Genomic DNA, 22590 nt, shown 5'->3' on the forward strand with positions numbered 1-22590 from the left:
TTATTAAAAGCCTAAAAGATTATCATCTACAAAACTCAATTTGACTGTGATGGACCGAGTTAAAAAAACAGGAGGAGTCACAGAATATATTAGAAAAATAGTTGTTTTTTTATTTTAACCCAAAGATTATAAAGTTAAACTGAGCACATAAAAGAGGTCAAAGAAACAAAACTGAACTTGGGCAAAATAATAAAAATAAATACAAATGTATCCAAATCAACTAATAGATGTTTTTATTCAAACTAGTGTTGTTGTGTTTGTATGAAAAAATAAATTGTGCATTAAAGAGTTACCGACAGAGTGTGGCCATGGATTTGACCATCACATTAACCAACAAAGTGTAGTCCATAATTACTAGCATGTGAGATAAATGTGTAAAACTAAAACTAAATCATCTTTTATGATGGCATTAACTTGCACTGTTTGTTTTTAAAAATAGAATAATTCAAGTTTTTGTTTGAATACATTTTGACACAGCTGTAAATTCTGCTAGACTGAGTAAGATTTTCAATATTTCCAATATTGTATATATCAGTTTATATGTTTCTAATTTGTGACCATTGGAAATGGGAAAGACTAAAGGACATGATATTCAGATAAGGGATATAGGTGTTTATTGTCACAAGTCAGAAAATGGCTGTAAAAAACGCCTATTTATCTAAACTACAGTGAACATGTGGTTAGATATTCATGTATTATAACTTCAATATTCAAGCCAAATTTTGATTAATGTGCTTCAGGAGCAAAAATTTCAAGAAAGTTTGATAAATCAATAAATATAATTCCATAATTTTAGTTTGGGTTCAGATAAAGAATTAAATATGAAGTATGAGATTTGCTTGCAAACTTGTGTTATTAATGTTTTGTTTAGATATGATAGACACAATAAGGGGGGAAATTATCTTAAAATCAAACAGCTTGTTTTGATAGGCAGATTAGTCACAAGTGACACAAAGCTGGAATTGAAATGTAAATGCCTTTCCAGCTGAACTAAAGTTAAAAATGTGACTGCAGTCACATGCATCCAAATCTCTGGAAATTTAAAGAATGTGTGTCATGTGTTGGGACACAAAGAGGGAGCAAATCCTGCTTAATATTAACATCTGTTAAATCATTACTAAACAATTAACTTTGACACGTGATCTGGATTGTTTGTTACTTTGAATGACCTTTGGTACACTTTGCATCTCTGTCGGAGTCTCCGTCAAGGGTAGATTCACTCAGCCATGAATGTTTACTCAGTGTTCCCAAACCAAAACATGGGTTCACACATGAGAGAGCTCCTTTCTTTCTGGATAATTCTGACTTTCTTCTCATCTAAAACAACGGGTATGTTATGCTATATGTGTTAAAAATTTTCAGAAAGTATTTTTAATCATGGATTTATCTTAATTAAACAAATGGATGCAGGAATTTATACTTTATCAAATCCGGTCTTCCTTTCCAGAAAGGGTTCTGATTATTTGCATGTTTTGATCAGGTCTAGCATGCAGCAGTATTTTGACAAACTGCTGTTCAGACGTCAACCAGTCCTGCTTCCAGGTCTCGCCGTACTCCAGCTCCATGCTGGGAGGAAGAGAGCTTAGGATCCTAGGTTTGAATCTTCCTCCTGATGGCCGAATTTTCTGCAGGTTTGAGTCCATAAACACTTAAATTGTTTGCATTTATTATTGATAAGTATTCTTTTACATGTATCAGAGTTACAAGATCCTGTAAAATCATTGCAGACTAGTGATATATAAAGCCTTAAATTAAAGAAATTTAATTTAAGCTCTTTAGAACATTTCAGGCAATCTGAGTTTAGTAATCAAAAGAGATTCTTGAAGAATGTTTAAAAAATTTTAAAACATACATTTCCTAAATGTAAAATAAAAAGCTGTAATTTGTTGCTGCACTCGTTTGCTATATATTTAACTTTTAAACATGAACTTAATTTACTGACATCCTGTTTGATTGACTCATGCAAAAGCTGCATATTTTGAAGAGTTTTTGGTTTACAGATGGCAAATTGAGATGGAAATAGAACAAAAAGTGTTGCAACAAAAGGTCAAAAGGTCAAATTAATCCAAGTTTGTCTTGCAGGTTCAAAGGTGAAATTGAACAACGGGGGATTATTGATGAAGAAGGTAATCCGTACTGCATAGCTCCTCTGTTGTATGAGACGGGCTGGATATCGTTTGATGTCTCAACAGACGGTACAAATTTCAACAGATCTGGAGAGTATCTGTCAGGTAAAATAAAAGACCTATGAAGATTTTCTTGTTGATTTGCTTGTTCCTCTCCTTTAGATTGTGGTCTTAAGAATCAGAATGTTTTGCAAGTGTTTTTTCATGCAATTATTTTTTCACCATCGCAAAAAATAACTTGGGACTTGCAAATCTTTTGTGAGATCTTGCAAAAGTATTTTATGTTTCCTTTCCTCCTACTGCACTTGTAAGTAGGAGTTGTATCTTTCTGGTTTTACAGCTCAGAAGCAAAATGTCTGAAAGTAAATGGGGATCTCATAAAACTTTTATAGGATCTTGCAGAAATGTACTTAAATTTTTGTTTCAGTGTTCCTTGCCGAGTTTAGTATATTTTGCAACACTTTGCACAGTTTTATGAATCCTTTCCTACATATTATTAATGAAGTAGATGAATATAAGCTGCTCCAACAATATTAGTATGTTTTCTTTTTTGAGTTTTTATTCACTGATTAAATCTGTTTCTCTGTCAGTCCATCCCAGCAAAGCAGATCCCACATTTGAAGTCACCCTTGTGAATTCAACACTGTGGCAGAACTATGGCACTCTGAACATGGCCGGACAGCTGAGGATGACCTGGAACAGCTCTTTAATCCAATCCGAGAGAGTCAATGTAGAGCTGTGGGGTTACAGAGAGGTCAGCAGGAGCCCTGCAGGGTCGTCCTCTCTGCAGGCAGAGATTAGTTACCTGTACTCTCTCGGCAGGAATATTTCCAACACAGGTGACTTCAGCTTCATTCCTCAACCCAGAGAAAGGTTTTCCATGTGGGAATTGGGGAATATTCGAATAACTACCAGTTCTAAATCAGAGGGAGAAAGGTATCCACAACACATCTCGAGCTTCTAGACAGTATTGAATTTACAGTATGTGTATTTGTAAATGCTGTTAAATTTCACATATGTTTCTATGTGCTTTTAACAAGGTGATGTGGAAAAAGCATTTGAATTAATTAATGTCAATTACTGGAATAGGAAAATTCCTATGTTACTAGGAAAATACTATGAAAAACCTGTTTTTTTGTTGTTGTTTTTTTTACAATATTACAGCTTGTTGGTAGCATTGCTCTAAATACGTTATAATTTGGTGTTTGTGGTTTTAAAACTGTTATTAGAGGTTTTTATAACTTTTTTGATTGTGATTTTGTTGATTATTTGTTAGCTTCGGATTAAAGTCATTTTGATAAATGGACTCAAATCGAAGTTTCAATCTTCTACATTTTTCAGTGTGAAATTATGCTACTGCAATAAAATATAAATTAATTATTTAAAGGTTTGTTTGTTTACCAATGATGCCATCATATTTACTAGTGTTGGTTTAAAACCACCTGCATGTGTCTAAAATCTAAAATCTAGTGATCCTTACTCTGCACTGAAAAAAGAAAATAGATGATCCAACTTACAAAAATTTAATTACTTTGTTACAAGTGATCAAATTAAATTTGTCCAAGTAAATATATTAAGTTTATAAAGTTGTCATGTTAAACAAATGGAAATAAAGTAAGCTTGACAAACTTAATTCCATAAAGCAAATGAACTAAATTTTTTAAGTTTGAGCTGCATTCTCCTTTTTTTTCCCATAGCGAATCACAGCTTGCATAACTAAATTAATAAATATTAGTATGTGAATTGCATAAATTCAGGAGAGGATGTTTACAGCAATTACCAATATTTCTATTCATTATCTAATATTTTATGGGATAATTATGAAACATGTCACCAATTACTGGTTTCATTGTTTGATGTTTGATGTTTTTGTTAAAGTATGTCACATATTCTCACATCATTATTAATACAATGTGTTTTTCAACTGATAAAATACAAAAATGTATCCAATTAATTTCTGTTTTTCCAGAACCTTGAACTAAATGTTTAAACCACAGTTTGAACTTTTTTCTTGGAGGCTAATTTTTAACTGATAATTTCTTCTCAGGAACGTACAGTCCCTGTGGAGTGGAGGCCATGTTCTGGCCTGGCACCTGGAGCAGTCTTTCAGAGACGATTCGTCAGCCTGGGCACAGAGGAAGTGTCTGCAGTGGGACGAGCTGGAGAGGAAGCTGCCTGACTTCCTGGACGAGCTCATCGACTGTCCCTGTTTACTGGCTCAGGCCCGCGCAGACACAGGAAGGTTTCATGTGAGTCTGCACACAACAATGTATGGAGGAGGATGCATGAGAAAACTTTTTTTTCCCCTCAGAATTCTGTTTTTAATTTCAGAATTTTGATGTCAATTTCAGGATTTTTACTTTTTTTCCCCCTCAAAATGCTTACTCTAATCTCAGAATTTTTAATTTTCTCTGAAAATTCTGACTTTTTCCTCCAAAGTTTGACCTCAATCTTTTGATATAAAAGACAGAATTCTGACAAAAATGTCAGACTTTTCCCCAGGAGTCCTAATCCTCTTCCATAGCAATAAAATATGATTATTTTGTCTAATCTCTTGCAACACAAAAAGATTTAGCTACATTTTACTTATCTTGATAGTTTTGCTTTGAAAATGTAAAGACATTCATGTTATTTGTTTATAATTTCAATATTATTATTATTATTTTTTTCTGTTAGACTGATTACAGCTGTAACATTGAGACGGGCAGTGTGTGTACCTACCACCCTGGTAGTGTCCACTGTGTCAGAGCCGTTCAGGCCAGGTAGGAAGCACAAAAGAAAAAAGAAAAATCATAGAAGAACCATTAAATCTGAGAAACTAATGTCTTCTTCTTAAATTTGCAGTCCAAGTCATGGATCAGGGCAGCAGTGTTGCTATGACAACACAGGTGCTCTGGTCCTGACAGGGGACTCGGTTGGTGGCAGCACCCCGGACCGGGCTCACGACTGGGGCTCACCGCCGTACGGGGATCCCCCTCGGGTTCCTGGGTTCTCCCACTGGCTTTACGACGTGACGAGCTTCTGCTACTGCTGCCTGTGGAGCGACCTCTGCCACGTCTACCTAAACCATCGGCCTTCCACTGGATGTCGCAGATACCAGCCGCCCAAAGCAGGTTGAACCTTCAGTAAAGCAGAAAGAAGTACATGGGGCCTCATGTGACAAAACTAATTCTTACATTACATTCTGTTTCTGAGGGTCAAAGTTTTCAAATAAAATGCCAGAAAAATGAGCGAGTGCGACCAGTTTTCTCACTGTTAGCTAGCTGGCTAAAAAACAGGAAGCTGAACAATTTTCTTTCTTACAAGAAAGTCAAACTTGACTGTTTGAATATATTTACAATCACAGAAAACAGATATGATGCTGCAACAAAATAAGCAACACATATTTCTGCTAATGGCAATTCTGTAAAGCAGCAGAGTACCGGCTGGCTAATTGAGTAAATAGGCCAGCTAATTCAGCAGCCAGTTATCAGCTTGTTAAACTATAAACAGCAGAATGACAAAATGGGATAATATTTTATGGCGTAACTACTTTAAAACTGCAGCTGGATGTGGATCATACCATAATTTTGCTTAAGACCTTGTATCAAAAACAAGCAGTAAACCAATGTTTCAACATTATTTCAACTTTAACCATCAGTATGCTCTGGTGTTGTTGCAGGAGTCGGAAAAAGTGCAGTTTCTCTTTTAAATTAAAGTGATTGCATCATGTTATAAATCATTGTTTAAATTTTTTTTCCCTGTGGTATTTGTTCTCAAAGTCATCATGGAATGGCACAATGTCAGAGAGCAGGGACTTTTTATCTCACAGTGAGCTTTAATCCTTCTGCTCATCAACTTTTTTTTTCTATTTGACTTTTTATTTTGTTGTAATCTTGTTGTGAATCACAGTCAGACTGATTCTGATATTATCCAAATATTTTTTACAAAAGGTCATGAGAGAAGCCAGTAAACCAGATCAGAGTGGAGGAGTAAATGAGTTACAGATTTCAGCTCTGAGCCAATAAGTGGAAAATGTTCTACCACACAACACAAGCTGGAGATGGGGGTGGGGGGATATTTGTGCCAAATTGTCACTATAAGTTTATCGGTGTTGACTTCTTGCTGTCTTGCAGGTGTTGTTTTCGGGAATCTGCATTTTATAACATTTGATGGCCTCAGCTACACCTTCAGTGGCAGAGGAGAATATTACCTGTTGCTGTCAACAGACAAAAACCTGAGTGTTCAGGCCAGAACAGAACAGCTGAAACTTAAGAATGGTAAGTCTATGTTTAATGCCAAAGCTCTGTTTGTACCTATATTTCATCCCAGTGGTCTCATTATACTTTTATAAACTTTAGCTTTCTCTGGATGTGAATTATACTGTTAATCCTAGAGGTAGATTCTTTCCAGAATATTTCTCTATGACTTGTATCTCCTTTGGTTAGCACCCTGCTTAACAGAAACCTCATGGGACTCTTTCTAAGAAAAGAAAATGAAATGGTATTAATTGATTGTAGATGACCAGAATTGCTTAATATTATTCCCTTTATTATTTAAAATTACCCAGATCCAAGCATCAGTAAATCATGATTTAATTTGAGATCATAAAGGATATTTGTGTTTTCCAATAAGGGACTTCAGTCAAAGCTACCCAGCTGTCATCAGTAGCCATGAAGGAGAACTCCTCTGATGTCATCGAGGTACGAACTGCTGGCGACCATCTTCAGGTGCTGAGGAACCAGAAGATTCTGTCTTTTACTGAGCAAAGATGGATGGATCTGCAAGGTGGGCTGCTTAAAATTTATTTTGACCTCCTGCTGAAAGAGGAAGGTGTTGCAGTAAGAACATTTACTTTCTAAAGCATAAGACCTTATGCTTTAAGAATAAGACTTGCAGTGATGAACACTTACAGTTTTCCAGCTGCTTTTATTCATATTTCCGATTTGATTAAGTCACAAATTTCTGATTATTTCTGATTACTGAGTAACTATTTTATTGCTGCTACTTTCTGAATGACAAAGATCAACATACATGTGCATTAAATGAATGCCATGCTCTCACATTTTTCCAATTTTGATAAGTGGCAAAGATTAATTAGATTTTTGTTTTTGATTTCCCAACCCTGACCATGAACTCTCCAAGAGATGTAGATCCTATCTCTTGCCAGCAGATGGCAATATTTCACTCTGATTCTTCAAGTGTGTCGCTGCAGCGCTAAATATTTACCTGCTCTGTTTTGCAATAAAGCTGGACTAAACTTAGAAAACTTATAGATGAAGATATAAGTTTTATAAGTTATATAAAAATATAACTGGTAATGATAGATTTTCTTCTGTCTTCAGTCTTGTGCTTGATAAATATTACATAAATATATTTGTGTGTGAAGCAGTTTCTGCTTCAAATCCAGCTGTCTGTGATGGATTTTGATAAGTCCGAGGTCTGACAAGAACGTACATGTGTCTACAAATCTTACTTACTGTAGCCTGATCAATACTGTTGATCTATGCTATTCATCAGCAAACATGCTGTAAATGTAGGTCATTACAGGTGTTTAGTTTGTACATTTAAGATGCTAATTCAGTAATTATGTATCCAGATTTTAATCAGAATCTTATTTTGTTTTAGGTGTTTTTGTATTTGTTCCCAGTCCTCAGAATGTGACAGTAATCTTTTCCTCTGGTGCTGCTGTGGAGCTCCGTCTGCATGAAGCCACCATGACGGCTACCGTCCTGCTTCTAGTGGAGTTTTCCAACCTCACCCTGGGTCTCCTTGGTCGGATGAACTCTGATCCATCCGATGACTTAATGACCCGGTCAGGAGAGGTCATATCATCAAACGCCACGCTGGAGGAAATCTTTACCTTCGGAGCTGGATGTGAGTGTTAGGAACTGTTGAACTCTCTAAATACAAAGATGATGATTTGAGTTTTTCTCACCACCATATATGGGGAGAAGAAAGGAGAAAAACAAAATCTCTAAAGCAGAGAATTGCAGCTCCTTTTTACTTTTCAGTCATTCTACAATGAAACATTAATTTATTTTCAGGATTTTTACACATCTTTACCAAAGCGACCAATAAAAGACCCAAGCAAATATTGCTAATCTTTTCAGATTATGACCGGTTTCAATTACATTGCCTTTGCTTAGCCTCAAACCAACATAATAGTTAACCACAGTAATCCTTTATACTAACTAATTACTATTATTTGTTTATGCTGCAGAGGCATTGTTTCATTTAGGATAAACAGTGATTCAGTTTACCCTACTTACTTCCAATGCTTTAACTGCGAAATTGTACATTCATGTTTTTTCTTCAAAGTTGGTTTTAGTCTAAAACCCGTAATTTGTTTCGGTAACCAGAAATCCCAAAGAACCTCACTGACATTGTTCATTTGTTTTCCTCCAGGGAACATATCAAACATGTCTTCCCTTTTCACCTATGACTCCCACTACCTTTTGGATTCATACTTTTTTCCATTAAGCCATGACCCTGCTTTTGTTCCGGCCTTTTCTCTGCCTCTGAAACCTGATGACCCCTTGGCAGCAGACATGTTGTCGATGTGTTTGGGAGAAGGGGCGCAGTTCTGTATACATGATACCCTTATCTCTCGGAGCCTGGCGGTGGGAAACGCCACACTCAGGGCCCATCAACATCATCAGGCCTTAATGGAAGCCCTGAAGCCAGGTACCACATGTCACAAGATCATTTCATTGTCTGCCTATCTTTAATTTCCTTCAGCTCATGGGCAAAAGCAAGAGAAAAACAGTTGTTTGTATTTTATTTCTAACTCAGTTAGTCAAATATTACTTGTCAGTAATAATGTTTTTCTTTTTCTTGTTGGTAAAAGGTAAATAGCAATTTTTGAAATGACGTTGCTTGCTTTTGTAAGGTGAACACAGTCATTGTCACTTTATAGAAAAGAAGCATCAGTTCTTTAAATATTCGCTTCTTGTCACTGGCTGATGACTTTTTGACATATTGTTGCTCCTTAGTGGTATCATGTGGCTGGCTTCCCACACCCAGGAATGGGAAGAAGAATGGAACACATTACCTGCAGGGGAAAACCCTGGGCTTCACCTGCAATGAAGGCCACATACTGTACAGGTCAACAGAGCGCACCTGTCTGGAGGAGGGGACATGGACAGGAGAGCAGCCCTACTGTATTACAGGTAAATTTGGGTAAAAACCCTGATTTGAGACCAACTTTTGAATACAGTGACTGCACAACATTGCAGTCAAGAACCATTTTAGAAACCAGATCATTTTTAAACTAAATTGAAAGAGTTCAGCCTCACTGATACACTCATTTATTACCTCAGCTTTCCTCTGTGGGGTCCCACAGGGCTCCATTCTTGGTCAACTTTTCTTCTCTTCATTATCTTCCATAGTTCCATCCTAAATAAGCATGCAATGTCGTTTCACTGCTGTGTGGACAATTGAGATTTAAAAAAAAAAATCTTAATAGGGATGTCCCTAGTCTTGGGTGGCGCTGAATTTTCTCAAAGTAAACAAACAGAACTAACCTTGTTTACTCTTGGGCCTCTGGACACTTTCAAAATGTCTTTAGCAAAACCTGAGACTTTATAATTCGAAAATGCATCTTGACTTGAAAAACTAAGATTAAAACTGAACACATTTTCCAAAACTAACTTTTCCAACTAAGGGTTATCGCTAAACTGAAGACTTTTCTTATTTTGCCAGACTTTGAAAGACCTCCATCTCATCAAGACTAAACTTTTACAATAGTCTCTACTTTTGCAATGAGTAGAGCTTTCCTGTCTGAAGTTGTGCTGCAGCATTTTGAACCAATTAGAGACAGGCACACGTCAACATAACCACACCCCACCTGGCAAATAAGCCAGCAGTGGCCAAACTTTATCTGCTATGCAATAAATTGGACATGCAATATTTTTTAATAAAACAAAGTGGAAAAAATGTTTGCCATCTTTTTGTCAGTATTTTTTGTTCAAGGAAATGTTTTGGTCTATTCCCAGCAAAAAGAAAGAGAAAAAATTACAACTTTAATTACAGCATTAAAAACTTTTTAATATGTGTTCTTTGTTTTGTTTTATTTTTTGAGTAAAAGGTCACTGGATGTTTATAGCTCTTCTTACTATGAAAATAAAATTAAAAGAAAAAGACATTGTGCCTAACATTTTTCATTAAAGTATTAAATCTGTCATTGGAATACTCAAGGTAAAATAAAATGATAAAAGTACCCACCCTTCATCTGGATCTGCAGTCGGGGGCCAGATGAAATTATTCCAGGGCCTCAAATTGCCCCTGAGCCACACTTTGGACACCCCTGAACTAAACTATATGCTTTGGAGCTTGGATTGCCTCTGTGTTGGTGAATTAGAAACATCTGGTTCCCTGAAATGTGTTTTTAGTCCTCACCCTAAACTCTCTGAGCACTGGTGTAGTTTTTCAATCTGGCCAGCAGATGATAGTATTTCTCAGATTATTTTGTTTTTATTTGTGTGTTTTAATTCCAAGTTATTTTTTATTTTATGTTCTTGCTGTACATTGGATAAAACTCAGAAACTTGAAATTACTTACATTTGACTCCCATCTGAGTTGGACTCACTTGTCTAATTACTACGTTCATAAGGTACTCTTCTTCACCAGTAAATATTCATCTTAGTTTAACTGCATGTATCTATACCAAGACAGTTGCGTGATCAAAAAGTTCTCCAGGAATAACTGAGTTTACTCCCATTAACAGTCAATGGCAGACGTTTTTAGCTGCAGTATGTGACAATGATTGCTCTCGCTCTATGGCTCTCATTACACAAATCTGAGCTAACGACTGTCAACATGGCCTGAGGAGCTCAGTGGCAGGTGTTGCGGGAGCTGTTTCCTTTTTCTCCACCGTTCAGATGTGACCTCCAGCCAAGTAAACAACTTTAAATACAGACTGAGCAGCAGCAGCCCTCCTTCTCCTTCCCTCATATGAATCACTGCAGCACGATGTGTAGGCTCTAAAGAAGTCATAATTAAGTTGAAAAGGACGTGCCAGTGAACAATAAATACCACCACTTCCAGTTTGACTCCTTCGCAGTCACTTTAATGAGCCGCTGCTGCCTGTCAGAAGAGTTGACAGTGAGTCCAAACAGTGTTGCGCAATTTCACATTTCCCAGAAGACGGCTTAGTTTGGAGAAGTTACGGTAATTTAATTAACTTTTATAGTCAACATTGTGAACTAAATTCACAGCCTCTACTTGAATTTAGGGTTTCTTTTCTCTTGTAATGTTTCAGTGAAATTAAGTTTAAAAACTACGTAGATCATGACATCATGTTCCAGTTAGCATATCAATTAGCCTGTGTAATTGCATAGTATTTTCAACCTTGTCATTGCAGCTTATTTATTATATGTATTTTCCTTCCTGTTATCAGTGATCACTGCAATCAATGTTTTTTTTTTTACATAGGAATTCTCAATAAATCTTTTCCCATTTAGAAAGTTAGTCTGAAATTATGAATGAAACTTTTACTTTGGTTTTTGCAGCATTTAGAAGAGAAACTCTTCAATAGAATCCTGTTTGCATTTAAGTCTGTATTGTCACGCAACAACTCAAAACGCTGTGACAAAATCCATTAAAGTTTATGCTCCTTTATGTCAACCTCTGGAAGGAGAACAGACAACAGACACAATGCATGAGTTTTGATTGTCGCAGCATAATCCTTGAAAGTGGGCCAAAAGGCTCGTGAAAAAGTATTTGTAGACTCTGAAGTGTTTTACTGAAAAAGAAGAAAAAGTAACATTATAACCTATTTTTGCATTAGAGGCACACATTTCAGATTTTTTTTATTGAGCTTTTATGTGATGGAACAATGCAAAACAGTGTATTGCAAGGTGGAAGCACATTTATCTATATTTATAAAAATTGTATTTGACTAAAACTTAAAAAGCTTGCTTTGTGTCTTTATGTCAATGCAAAACTACCTGACATTTTCTTTTGAAGTGTAGATCTATTATGTTCATTTCCAAATGGTTTAAATATATGTAAACTTCTAGTTTCAGCTGTACGTATAGAAATAAAATGGTCTGCCAGTCAGGTACAAATGGTTCAAAACAAAGCCTCTGTGTAATAATTATTCTGCTTCCAGCGATGAATCACTGAACTTTTATGTAAAAGACTTTTATGAATATTTTCATTAAAAAAATTATGAAATCCTTTACCAAAATACTTGGTAAAGGATTTTGGTAAATACCAACCAAATACTTGGTGTGTGAATCTCTACACACCTTGATCCAAATACTTGGTTGGTTTTTTCTTTGTTGAAATACCAACCAAGGACATCAAGTGACTCTTTCATGTTACTTGAGTCACGTCATTTTGCTTGTTAGTGAAAGTGAAAGTCTCTGCTTCAGAAAAATCATTCAACTTTTGTTTTTGTTTATTCATTTTCTTGATTTTCCACAGCTGCTGCTGCAGGTTAACGTTTTATTGATGCATCTCTGTGACATGTCTGGGAATGAACCTTAACCCAACGAGTGAGGCCAGGTGCAGGTGCAGAATCTAGTTTTTGTTGACTTTGTTGACTAGTGACGCTCATGACCAGGCCTGTAATCTGGGTGTGGTGATTGAATTCCAACTTGAACCTTGAGAGACACATAAAAACAATTACAAGTCAGTCTACTGTCATCTGAAGAACAATTACAGGATTAAAGGACTAATGTCCCAACAAGATTCTGAGACGATCATCCATGAGTTTCTCTTTAAATGCATTGATTACTCCACCAGTCAAAGTTCAGGTCAGAGTCTTGAACCAGAGTCAGGAGCAAATATTGAGAAGCAGCATTTAGTTTTCATCCTCAAATAATCTGGAAGAAACTTCCAGAAAACTACAAAAATACTGAAACACTGAATTTCTTCACTTCAAAGTTATAAATGTGTTTGTTTAGAGTTGCCTTTGATTAATGATAAGTGAAGTTAAATTAGCTCCTCTTGCTTGGAGGGGTGGTTGGATTCCTCCAGCCTGAATTTGAGGCAATGATAAATATAAAAGCAATACAACATTAAAAAGTTCCGATGCGTCTTTGAGACAAAAACTGAGGAAAAGTACTATTTACATTCTAGAGAGGTTTTCAAATCTTTTTATTTTTATTCTTTTTATTTTGTCTGCGTGTTATGTTATTGTCTGAGGATAAATCGGTTCAGTTTCATCATTTACGTTTAAACAATAAAATATTAAAACCATGAAAAAATAATTGGGTTTAATGCTTGGTCTAAATAACTGAATGTCATCAGATTTCAGTGTATTTAGGTGAGTTTTGACACTTTATAGTTTGATATTGTCCACAGAAAAAGTTTGCGTAGCTGCTGCACATATTTACTCCAGCGAAAAAGTGTGCATGTGTTTTCGCAAACTTTGACGCAAAGTTAATTTTTATACATGCCGACTTGTGTGTAAAATATGGTGCCACACGTTTTTGGTGCACACGCACGCTTAATGCATGAGGCACCAGATGTTTTTGGATCTTCCAGAGAGTAAATTGTTGTGGTACAGCTGAGGATTGTCCATGGACAAGATCAACCTTGTCTGCAGTCAGAAAGTCAGGCCCCAGACAGGAATGCTTCCAGAGTTTAGTATACATAACATGTACAAGCAAATGTTGCGCATCAATTGCAAATGTTTGATCTATTGCACCCATTGACAACAATATGAATACCTGAGTATGGTTTAATTCCATATGTGGGTTTTCTGAATGCTGTTCATGTTCCTGAAACCATGGCATGAGACTGAAACGTAGATATTTCAGTTTTAATCTGCATAATATGATCAGTGGTGTCTCACATGAGCAATGGGATAACTTTGAGTGTAGCCAGGAAGAAAAAGCTGGATGTTAAGATGGTCTCAGTTCTCCACATGCAGAAAGTCCATTAATATCTGGTGCATCTGATAAAATTAGTGCCAAAATCTTCAGGAATCACCAGATTGGTCAAAATTGACAAATTTATTGATATCTTTTTTTTTTTTAGCAAAACTGGCTAATTTAGAAACTTCTAGGATTTGTTTATGTAAACTTGTATTTCAGATTATTGTTTTCCATATTACCAGCCTGCATTTTTATTGTGATGTAAATTAGTTTTTTCTTATTATTCTCTAATTACCTCTGATCAGTTTCAGTACATTGATGGATGACAAGGCTTTTTTAAATGCTTTCTTTTAAGAAGTAGCCACAGAAGGTGAAGAACAGTTCTGGGAGAATCCTTCAAACTTAGCATTTAGTTTTATTTTAATCTCCTGGTATCTACAACAGATACACATGACTCTCTTTTGCATAGCTGGGTTTTACCTTCATGAAAACTGATGGATTGTTTTATGTTTCACCTGAGAAAATTTATACTCTTGAAATGTAAATCTGATAAGCTGGAGATAAAAAAACAGATCTTTTGCACCAAGTTAGTCATGGTTTTGGGAAGATAAGGAAATGTAATTGCTCTCAATTGAAATTTAAATAATCAGCTCCTGAAAATAAGCAGTTCTAGTAATAAATGTTATTAGCAAACATATCTTAATCTATGGCCTGAATGGGTCAGTAATTAATAAGCACTATCTATATTTCACATTCAGGGAAATGAGATTACTTGCTGCTGTAACTGGAGCGCTGATTCATGGCTTTAGTACAACAGAAATGATGAAAATCAGTGATGAATGGTTATTTTATTTGTTTAATATCAGAACATACTGATTAGCCATGATTCTTTGCTGAAATATATCAGGTGCAAACATTTATTTTTAATGCTGAGCACTGTGTGTTAGGTTTTATTAAACTCTACTTGCTGGATTTGTTTGTGGTCAAAAGCTGGTTCAAACAGTTTCAGGGAGTACACAGGGTTACTTGGAAGTAAGGTGGGATCTGACTTGCTCCTTGGCAACTTTTCTGAGTGCAAAAAAACAAACAAAAAATGTTTGTAATCTTAGCTAGCTAACTGGTCTGGGCAGAGAGGGCGGTGTTTGACAGAAAGACTGTTTGGTGTAATTATTAGCTTAATTCCTGCGGTGTATTGAGCAATCACTCAGTCAGCATTAAAGTTCACAGTGTAACAATAATAGCTTCGTTTAGTCCTGCATTCTTGAAACGGGAAGGTATATTAAGGAAAGATAAATACACCACACTGGCTTTCACAACTATTGCCTTTTAACACATAAAAATAAGTTTAAGTTTTTTATTACAGCAGCAAAATCTCACAGTTTCGAGAAATCAGCCCTGCAGTTGGTATGGGTTAAAATTAGAAAAAGAAATGGGATCTTAAAAAAATAATTGCTTTCAGCAAAATTTTTGATGCTACAAATGTTGCATACTATAACAATTTTACAAGTAAATAGAAAAATATAGAAATATACATTTTAAAAATGCATCAGTGGCAAAGTAGATGAGAATGTTGATTCTGTCATTTCCTGATCACTTAGCTGCAAAATGTGAAAGACAAGACAACATGCAACAACTATAAATCAGAAAATTACAAAAAACCAAACATGCCTTAACCGAACTCATGTCCATTTCTGCAACTACAAGTTATAAAACGACAAGAAATGTAAAAAAATAAAAATACAAAGCTTCACCTTAAACTCCCCAGTAATCTTTGTAACTTTAGGAATCAAACTAAGTATTGCTGGGCTGCTGTTGACTGTTGGCAGCATTTTCAATCCATCTCTCATCGTTCAATGATTAACCTGTGTTAGACTTACTAATTAATTTACATGATGGATTTTACCCTGCAGCCATTACTCAGCATCCCTTTTCCTGTAAATCTCTGCTTTCCTGGTGGCCCTTTACGTTTTTTTACTTAATTTATTTGTTTTTCAGTCATGCAGGATGAACAACGGTTACTAATATCAACATTTTGTTTTTTTACAGATGATAAAGTGGGGTTCTTTCTTGGGGCTTTTGGATCCTTCTCAGCATTGGTCACCATGGTAATAGCAATAAAACTACACAACAGAAAGCAAACCAGGTAGGTTGTAAACCATTTCCCCCCCCAAAAAGTAGACAAAAATCTGTCTCTGTGCTATTGCTCTAAAATGTAGCATTGCAAACAATATATATAGATATTACTCTAGACAAGATCCACAGTAATATCCACACAGTAATATGCAGATCAATATGCAACTTCGGGTTTGGGACTTTTTGACCTTTTTTTTGTCTAATCACTGCACAAAAAAATGGCCACTAAAATCAAACTTTGATTAGATACTTTAGTTTTATGGTTTATTTTAAAATTTTACTTCAGAACACTGCTGCAAAAAACAACTTTCAGCAATTCAAGACAAAGATAATCTCTAACAAAGGAAATAAAATTTCTGCCATTGTTGTTAAAGCAAAAACCAGCGAAAAGGGTACAAATGAATTTTTATTAACAATTCTCTATAGAAAATAAAAACATCTGAGATGGATAATTAACTCTGGGTTTCGCTTGCCTCGTTTTAAGGTTAGAGTTCATGATTTAACACTAGGAAAGATTCTTGGCATCTAAGGAACAGCTCCAGAGTGAAAACAACGGCTAACTAAAGAGAACACAAAAGTTTGATAACCCTCAAGACTTTGGGACACAAAACTGGAAAAGTGAAATCCAACAAACTGATCACAAAGATAAAAAAGCAGCACAAATGAATGAACTAATACAGCAACCCCAAAACATTGATAAATAAAAAAATCTGGCAATATCTAATAGAACAAAAAGAAAAAAAACATCAAAACCAGATGCAATTAGTCATTACAATCACAATCTTAACTCTGCAAAATTAGCAAAAGCCATTGCATTCAGATTATCTTGGCTTATTGCCACTCTTGGTTTAGTTGGATATTAAAAAAATAACACAAAATTTTCATATTTTTCTAAAATTAAAGTTGGATCTACTTTCATATGACTTTTAATTATTTGTGTCTCTCTCTAAATATGAACCATCACTGCATAGTTTCACAACTTTAACGAGCTGTAAAGTCACAAAGGATGGCGTGTTTCAGCTATAGACAGCCATATATCTTTCATTCGTCTGTATACGTTCAAAGTGAGAGCGGCTTGTTATCTTATGAAAACTGGTACATAGTGAGACGTCTTCCTACCCTCCCATTCCGCTCCAGCACACCTTTTTGCTGTGCAAGCAGAGACGTACAAAGACAATGATGAATCCCACCTGCTCATTTCATATCCAACAAATTGGGCCTCCTAAATGTTGCTCGTAAATTTTCTTTCTGATCTGATCAAACCAGATAGCCTGTGGGATTATATTCATGACTGCAGTCCAGAGGAGCAAGAGGCCAACAGTAGTGGTAGCTCCTGGGCAAATATAAACAAATTAAAGGCTTGTTTTATGAGTTCACTGACTTCATTTGGGCTTTCCCTCTTTATAACTCTAGTGAGAGAGAAGAAAAACCGACGAATGTTCAAAGTTAGGAGGCCTCCTTACACTGTCAGCAGCTCTTGAAGCAGGCGCTCAATTGAAACTGCTTTGTTTTTGGGGTCATAGGGGCAAAAAGCAAACCCACCTGCCCCCTTCTTGATGCCTGGATCACAGGATCCAGGTGTAAGGAGAGAACTGTCTGAAACCTTGGAGATGCTCAGGCTTGCATCAGAGTCCCGAGACACTCTTAGCCAGAAAACGCTACACCTACAGTTGTCAAAATGTGACCAGAGACATCTGATATGGTCTCTGACTGAGCGGTTAGCTGACATGCATGAGTTCTTCAAACAAGTGCAGACAGATTGACTTCTCTGCAACAACAGAAGCAGAGCAGGATGTAAGTAGCAGGGGGTCTTACTGTATTTCAGATCTTGCCTGGGTTGCGTGTCTGGAGGAAAGCTGCACTGATACTTCACAACTACGTGCGTGTGTGTGTGTGTGTGCGTGGGTGTGTGCGTGTGCGTGTGTGGGTGTGTGTGTGTGTGTGCGTGTGTGCGCGTGTGTGCCAAACAGGTAGACGGTGAAGGCCTCTTGTCCACGTGCTCCTTGTGTCTCAGACTTCCAGGGGTACTTTCCACGTCTAGGGTTACTTAGCAGGTTTTAACAGGCGGAGTGGCAGCTCACCACTGGAGGATAAAAGTCACTGCACCATGAAGTGATACTGTTTTTTTTTTGTTTTTTTTATGTGTGTGTGACTCTTCCATCATGTCTCCTCCTATTTAGCTTAATGACACATCAAAAGGTTGATGGAGGGGGCTTTGTGTGTTTGTGGAAAAACGTTCCACAAACACACAAATTTGGAGTGAGTCTGTCTCCCTCCCATTTAATCCAAGTATTTACATGAAGCTCTGGGAGCTGTCTGCCACACTTTCATCATGCATTAGATTAATACTTTTTGATCTTTAAGTGTTGAAATGTTTCTTAAAATCTGAATATCTCTACAGTGGCTCCAAAGAGAATGAAGGCAAAAAGCGTCGAGCAAATTAGGCTGAATTTGTTTTTAGATTCTTCCTCGGTTTGTTTCACAGAAAATGTGTAAAATAGGCAGTATTATGTGTTCTCCAGCCACATAGTGTCATTTTATAGCACGATTAAGTAACTATATTCTCTTCCGTTGTTATAAAAGTACTATATTAAATATGACTTAAGAAAATTGGACATAATTTAATATCTTGAAATTGGGCCTTTGTCACTTTCTTTCTGAAACTCTGCCTTCAGGAAGTCATCACAACATTGTTCCTCTATTATCCCAATATTTTTACCAGCGTTGCAATGAGATTAACTTGTATAATGATATGTTTGCTAATGGCTTCTAGCTAGTCTGAAGGGTCTGAGTGGGAGAGTCATGGGGGAGACTGCTCTGTGTGGCATAAGCTACAAAATTTGGAAACTGCAGCTATAAGTAGCATTTTACACTGCTGAATGGTTGCTGTGGAGATTAAAGGATTTCTCATACATGCATGACAAACTCAAAGCAACACTTGAGGTTTGTTTTTGATGAGGGAATAATATTTTAATATAATTTAAAGGTAAGAAAGCAGATTTTAAATAATACCTCCCTTTTAAAGGGAAGCTAACACTCCAGCAGTGTGTAAACATTCAAATGTATAGATTTAGTCAAACTGCACCAATCATTACCAGTACAAGGGTTTTTCAAAAGTGAATCCATCTTTTGAATCTTTTCATTTTGAAAATGGCATATCTTGTACAAGTCAACTCAAAAACAAAAGAGGACAAAAATATAACAAAGCTGCAACAAACTGTTTGTATTAGTGTGAACAGTCTTAAGTTGTGGCTCTAGATTTAACTTATTTGTTTGTAAGATGTCTGATTCTTCCACGTTTTTATTCGTATTTTCAGAGAGAGAAAACAGGAACCTCTGGAGATGGTGACCCAAACACAGACTTGATTAACCTTCAAAGCCCTCTTGGATTATGGAGGATCGTTCTGTTTTGAACTCAGCTGTGGGAACTAACATGAAACTCATTTGCCCATTTGGATGTTGTTGTTTTTTTGTTCTTTTGACCCATTGATGTTATCAGAAAAGCCTGAGGCATTAGCTTTCAGGCATGCTGCTTGGCCTCATGTTTTCTCCCATGTTTAGTCTGGAGAAACTCCAGGTTGTGGCAAATGGTGCATCAGGTGACAACTGTGGCAACCAAAGTGAGAAGAAAAACAAGAGAAAAAAGTTTTCATATCACAGATTTGCATGGCCAAACGGTTGATTTTGTCAAGAAAGAAAGTTGTATAAATACTGCAAGGCGATATCATCTTCACCATCAACACTCCTTTCTCCCTGCTGGTTTAAAATGGGACCAGATGTGTTCGTGCTCATGTCAACTGTGAAGCGAACCCGATCGTTTTTCGGTTGAACAACTTTGAACTCGTACACAGGGTTTGTGTGGCCTCAAATGCTTCAGTCAAACGAAGAATTTGGTGAGTGACTGAGGGAGGGAGAAAAAAAAAAAACTCACCCAGAGTTACATAAAGGTCAGCCTATTACACCGTATTGACATTTTGTTTGTGAATCTTTGTTCTGTTTTATATTTGCATGAAAATAATGATGGAGCGAAAGTTTCTATAAACACTTGAAAACAGCAAGGCAATAAATAATGCTGTGTTTGACATGTGGTATGTACACTGTGTGTGGGTGCACACTACTGTTTAGAGCTCATACAGGGATAAAGGAATCATCCCTCTACAAGCCTGCAGGCACGCAGGGTCGGGTACAGCAGCACGCCCCGTCAGGAAGACAGTCATATCACTTTACCTCTCTGTCCCATCTTCTACTTTGAACAAAACAAAATCCTCAGTGCAGTCAAAGGAAACAGTGACAGAGTCCCTTGTGGCTGATCCCTGGCAGTGATATGTGGGGGTCCAGCTTAGAGTTCAAGTCAAAAACTAATTGAAATAACCTGGCCTGCTGCACTTTGAAGTTTTTTTGTGAGCTCTGTTTCTCCTCCATGGGCCAACCACCTGTTGTTAACCTTTGAGATGACAATGAAACCTGAAGGCAGCGCCTTTTCTGCTCCCTGATGTTTTTCCATTGCAAACAAGAAATTAAAGAAGAAACATTAAAAAGAATGTCAGAGCAAGAAGCTTGCAGCCAGATTGCATATTTAACAACTTTTTCTTTTAACTCGAACAACATTCTTTAAATGAATCCAGATCACAATATTATTTGCTTCACAGTCACATCAGTCACTAGCATTATTTATTAAGTCAATAGCAGTAGGGATAAAGTGTTTTAGGAGGTGAGAAATGAACAACGTGGAAGGCTTTTTTCCTGATTTGTTCATTTGATATGACAGATGTGTCCTGCAGATGTGTAAGGAGACATCAGAGTGGCGTGATATTTCTTGTCAAAGTGAAGTTTGTCAACGAAAGCGATATCAAGTTACTGTCAGCATATCACTCCATCTAGTAAAAAGACTGTCATTGTGGACGTGAAGGGAAACTCTTTGTGCACTCCTGAATACTATCTGAGGATTAGGACAGTATTTAAGTTTTCTGTCAGTAGATTTTAAGTGCAAACATAAGCAATAATGGTAAGAGAAACTATAGTGTCTTTTACCACTATTGCTTATGAGACACTATATAAAAAAATGCATTTAAATTCAAGCAATCTGTTCCTCAGCTGGTAATAAGTTAAGGAGCGGTTGCCAAAAAACCTCAAAACAGATCTAAAAGTGTGTCTAAAACTACATTAATATGAACCTCCTTGTGATGCCAGTTATGCTTGCAGCTATCAAAGCCATCCAGATGAAAATAAATTCTTGTCAGTGACTAAAACTTCTTTCCGCCTTCAAATTTTTCATATTTGGTGCAGTCTTGCAAAGATCAAATAGGTATGTTTGTGGTGTGGAAGAGAAAACTTTGATACCATTTGTTGTTTTTAAAGGGGAAGTGTTATGTATTTTCCAGGCATATAGTTCTATTTTATAGCACAGTCAAATAACTATGTTATGTTTTATTGTTATAAAAATGCTATCTATATCAAATATGAGTTAAAAGAAATTTGGCTTTGTAATTTAATGCTTTAAATTGCATTAAATTGCAATTTAATTTAAAATTAAATTCTTTTTAAAAATTCCTGCTCTTTCTGACACTCCACCTTCAGGAAAGTCAGCACAAGTTGCTCCTCTATTAACCCTTTTACAACACTTTAACCAGTGTTTCACTGAGAAGTGGTTTGTATAATGGCCTCAGCAGATGTGCAGTTCCACCAGGCGTTTGCTAATTGCTGCTCGCTAGTCTGAAGGAGCTCAGTGAGGGAGTTGTGGGAGAGGGATGCTCTGTGAGGCAGAAACTCAGAAGTTTGGAAACTGCAGGTCAGAGGAGGAACAGTTCATCAACGTGAACTCGCACAAATCCGCCCCTGAGCATCGTAAGGGCCAGTGTAGCACAAAGCTAAAATCTACATCAGCCAATCCGATTGCTTCCAGTTGGGAATTAAGCATGGCAACAGGAAATTAATTTATTGAACTACTGTTAAATAACGTATTAGAATATAAAGTAAGTAAAACACAAAGACAATGTTGTTTGAGAATCGTGTCCAAACAAGTATGTGGATATACAAACTGTTATGCAAGAGACTCTAAATCTCCATTTTCCCTTCTACATTCACAAAAACAAATACTGAGTTTTCTCACATCTTCACTTTGGTCTGAGTTTTTGTAAGTACAGTAATCATGAGTGATGGTGAATTTTTGTGTGGATAAAGCCAAAATAAAATTGTATCAATCAGTGAAGGTGAAATGTTTTTGTCTCTAACATTTAAGAAATTTAAAATGCTTTACTGGCATTGAAGGCGCCTTGCAAAATGCCTTGCTTATGCAACACAACGGTGCCTGCCCCCTCGGTTGGTTTTGTCTCTTGCTCTGTTTTATTCCTTTTACAAGTGATTTCTTGTAATTCCTCTCCCAGTTTTGAACTTGGGGTGTATCCATCTTTCAAACTTTTATTTCGAAGTGTAGAAGAAACTAGTCCAGGTGTTTTTTGAACTGTTGCGTTGACAGAGCTGGCTGATAAAGAAGCTGGTTGTCATCACTCGGTTAAATAAGCATT

General features: G+C 36.5%; 1 protein-coding gene across 2 annotated transcripts; it reads left to right on the plus strand.

Annotated features, from left to right (window-relative positions):
• Positions 1–528: 528 nt before the first annotated feature.
• susd2 (sushi domain containing 2) lies at positions 529–20148 on the plus strand. Of its 2 annotated transcripts, XM_044112452.1 has the most exons (14): positions 529–1329; positions 1481–1631; positions 2083–2231; positions 2717–3062; positions 4174–4375; positions 4803–4888; positions 4971–5239; positions 6242–6385; positions 6741–6893; positions 7734–7982; positions 8514–8792; positions 9101–9277; positions 15980–16076; positions 19384–20148. In XM_044112452.1, the coding sequence occupies exons 1-14, from the start codon at positions 1227–1229 to the stop codon at positions 19430–19432; spliced, it is 2454 nt and encodes an 817-aa protein (XP_043968387.1). In that variant the 5' UTR covers positions 529–1226; the 3' UTR covers positions 19433–20148. The 2 variants fall into 2 exon arrangements, with proteins under 2 accessions (XP_043968387.1, XP_043968388.1); XM_044112453.1 differs by lacking the exons at positions 15980–16076; positions 19384–20148 and adding an exon at positions 9810–10080.
• The last annotated feature ends 2442 nt before the right edge of the window (positions 20149–22590 follow it).

This window comes from Gambusia affinis, linkage group LG03 (assembly GCF_019740435.1).
Source record: "Gambusia affinis linkage group LG03, SWU_Gaff_1.0, whole genome shotgun sequence".
Classification (NCBI taxonomy): domain Eukaryota; kingdom Metazoa; phylum Chordata; class Actinopteri; order Cyprinodontiformes; family Poeciliidae; genus Gambusia; species Gambusia affinis.

Bases quoted from the DNA above. Each gene is read 5' to 3' on its own strand.
- susd2 (XM_044112452.1), top strand. From the start codon at position 1,227: ATGAATGTTTACTCAGTGTTCCCAAACCAAAACATGGGTTCACACATG. The intron at 6,386-6,740 runs GTAAGTCTATGT...TTTTCCAATAAG, and splicing joins ACAGCTGAAACTTAAGAATG to GGACTTCAGTCAAAGCTACC. The intron at 8,793-9,100 runs GTACCACATGTC...GTTGCTCCTTAG, and splicing joins AATGGAAGCCCTGAAGCCAG to TGGTATCATGTGGCTGGCTT.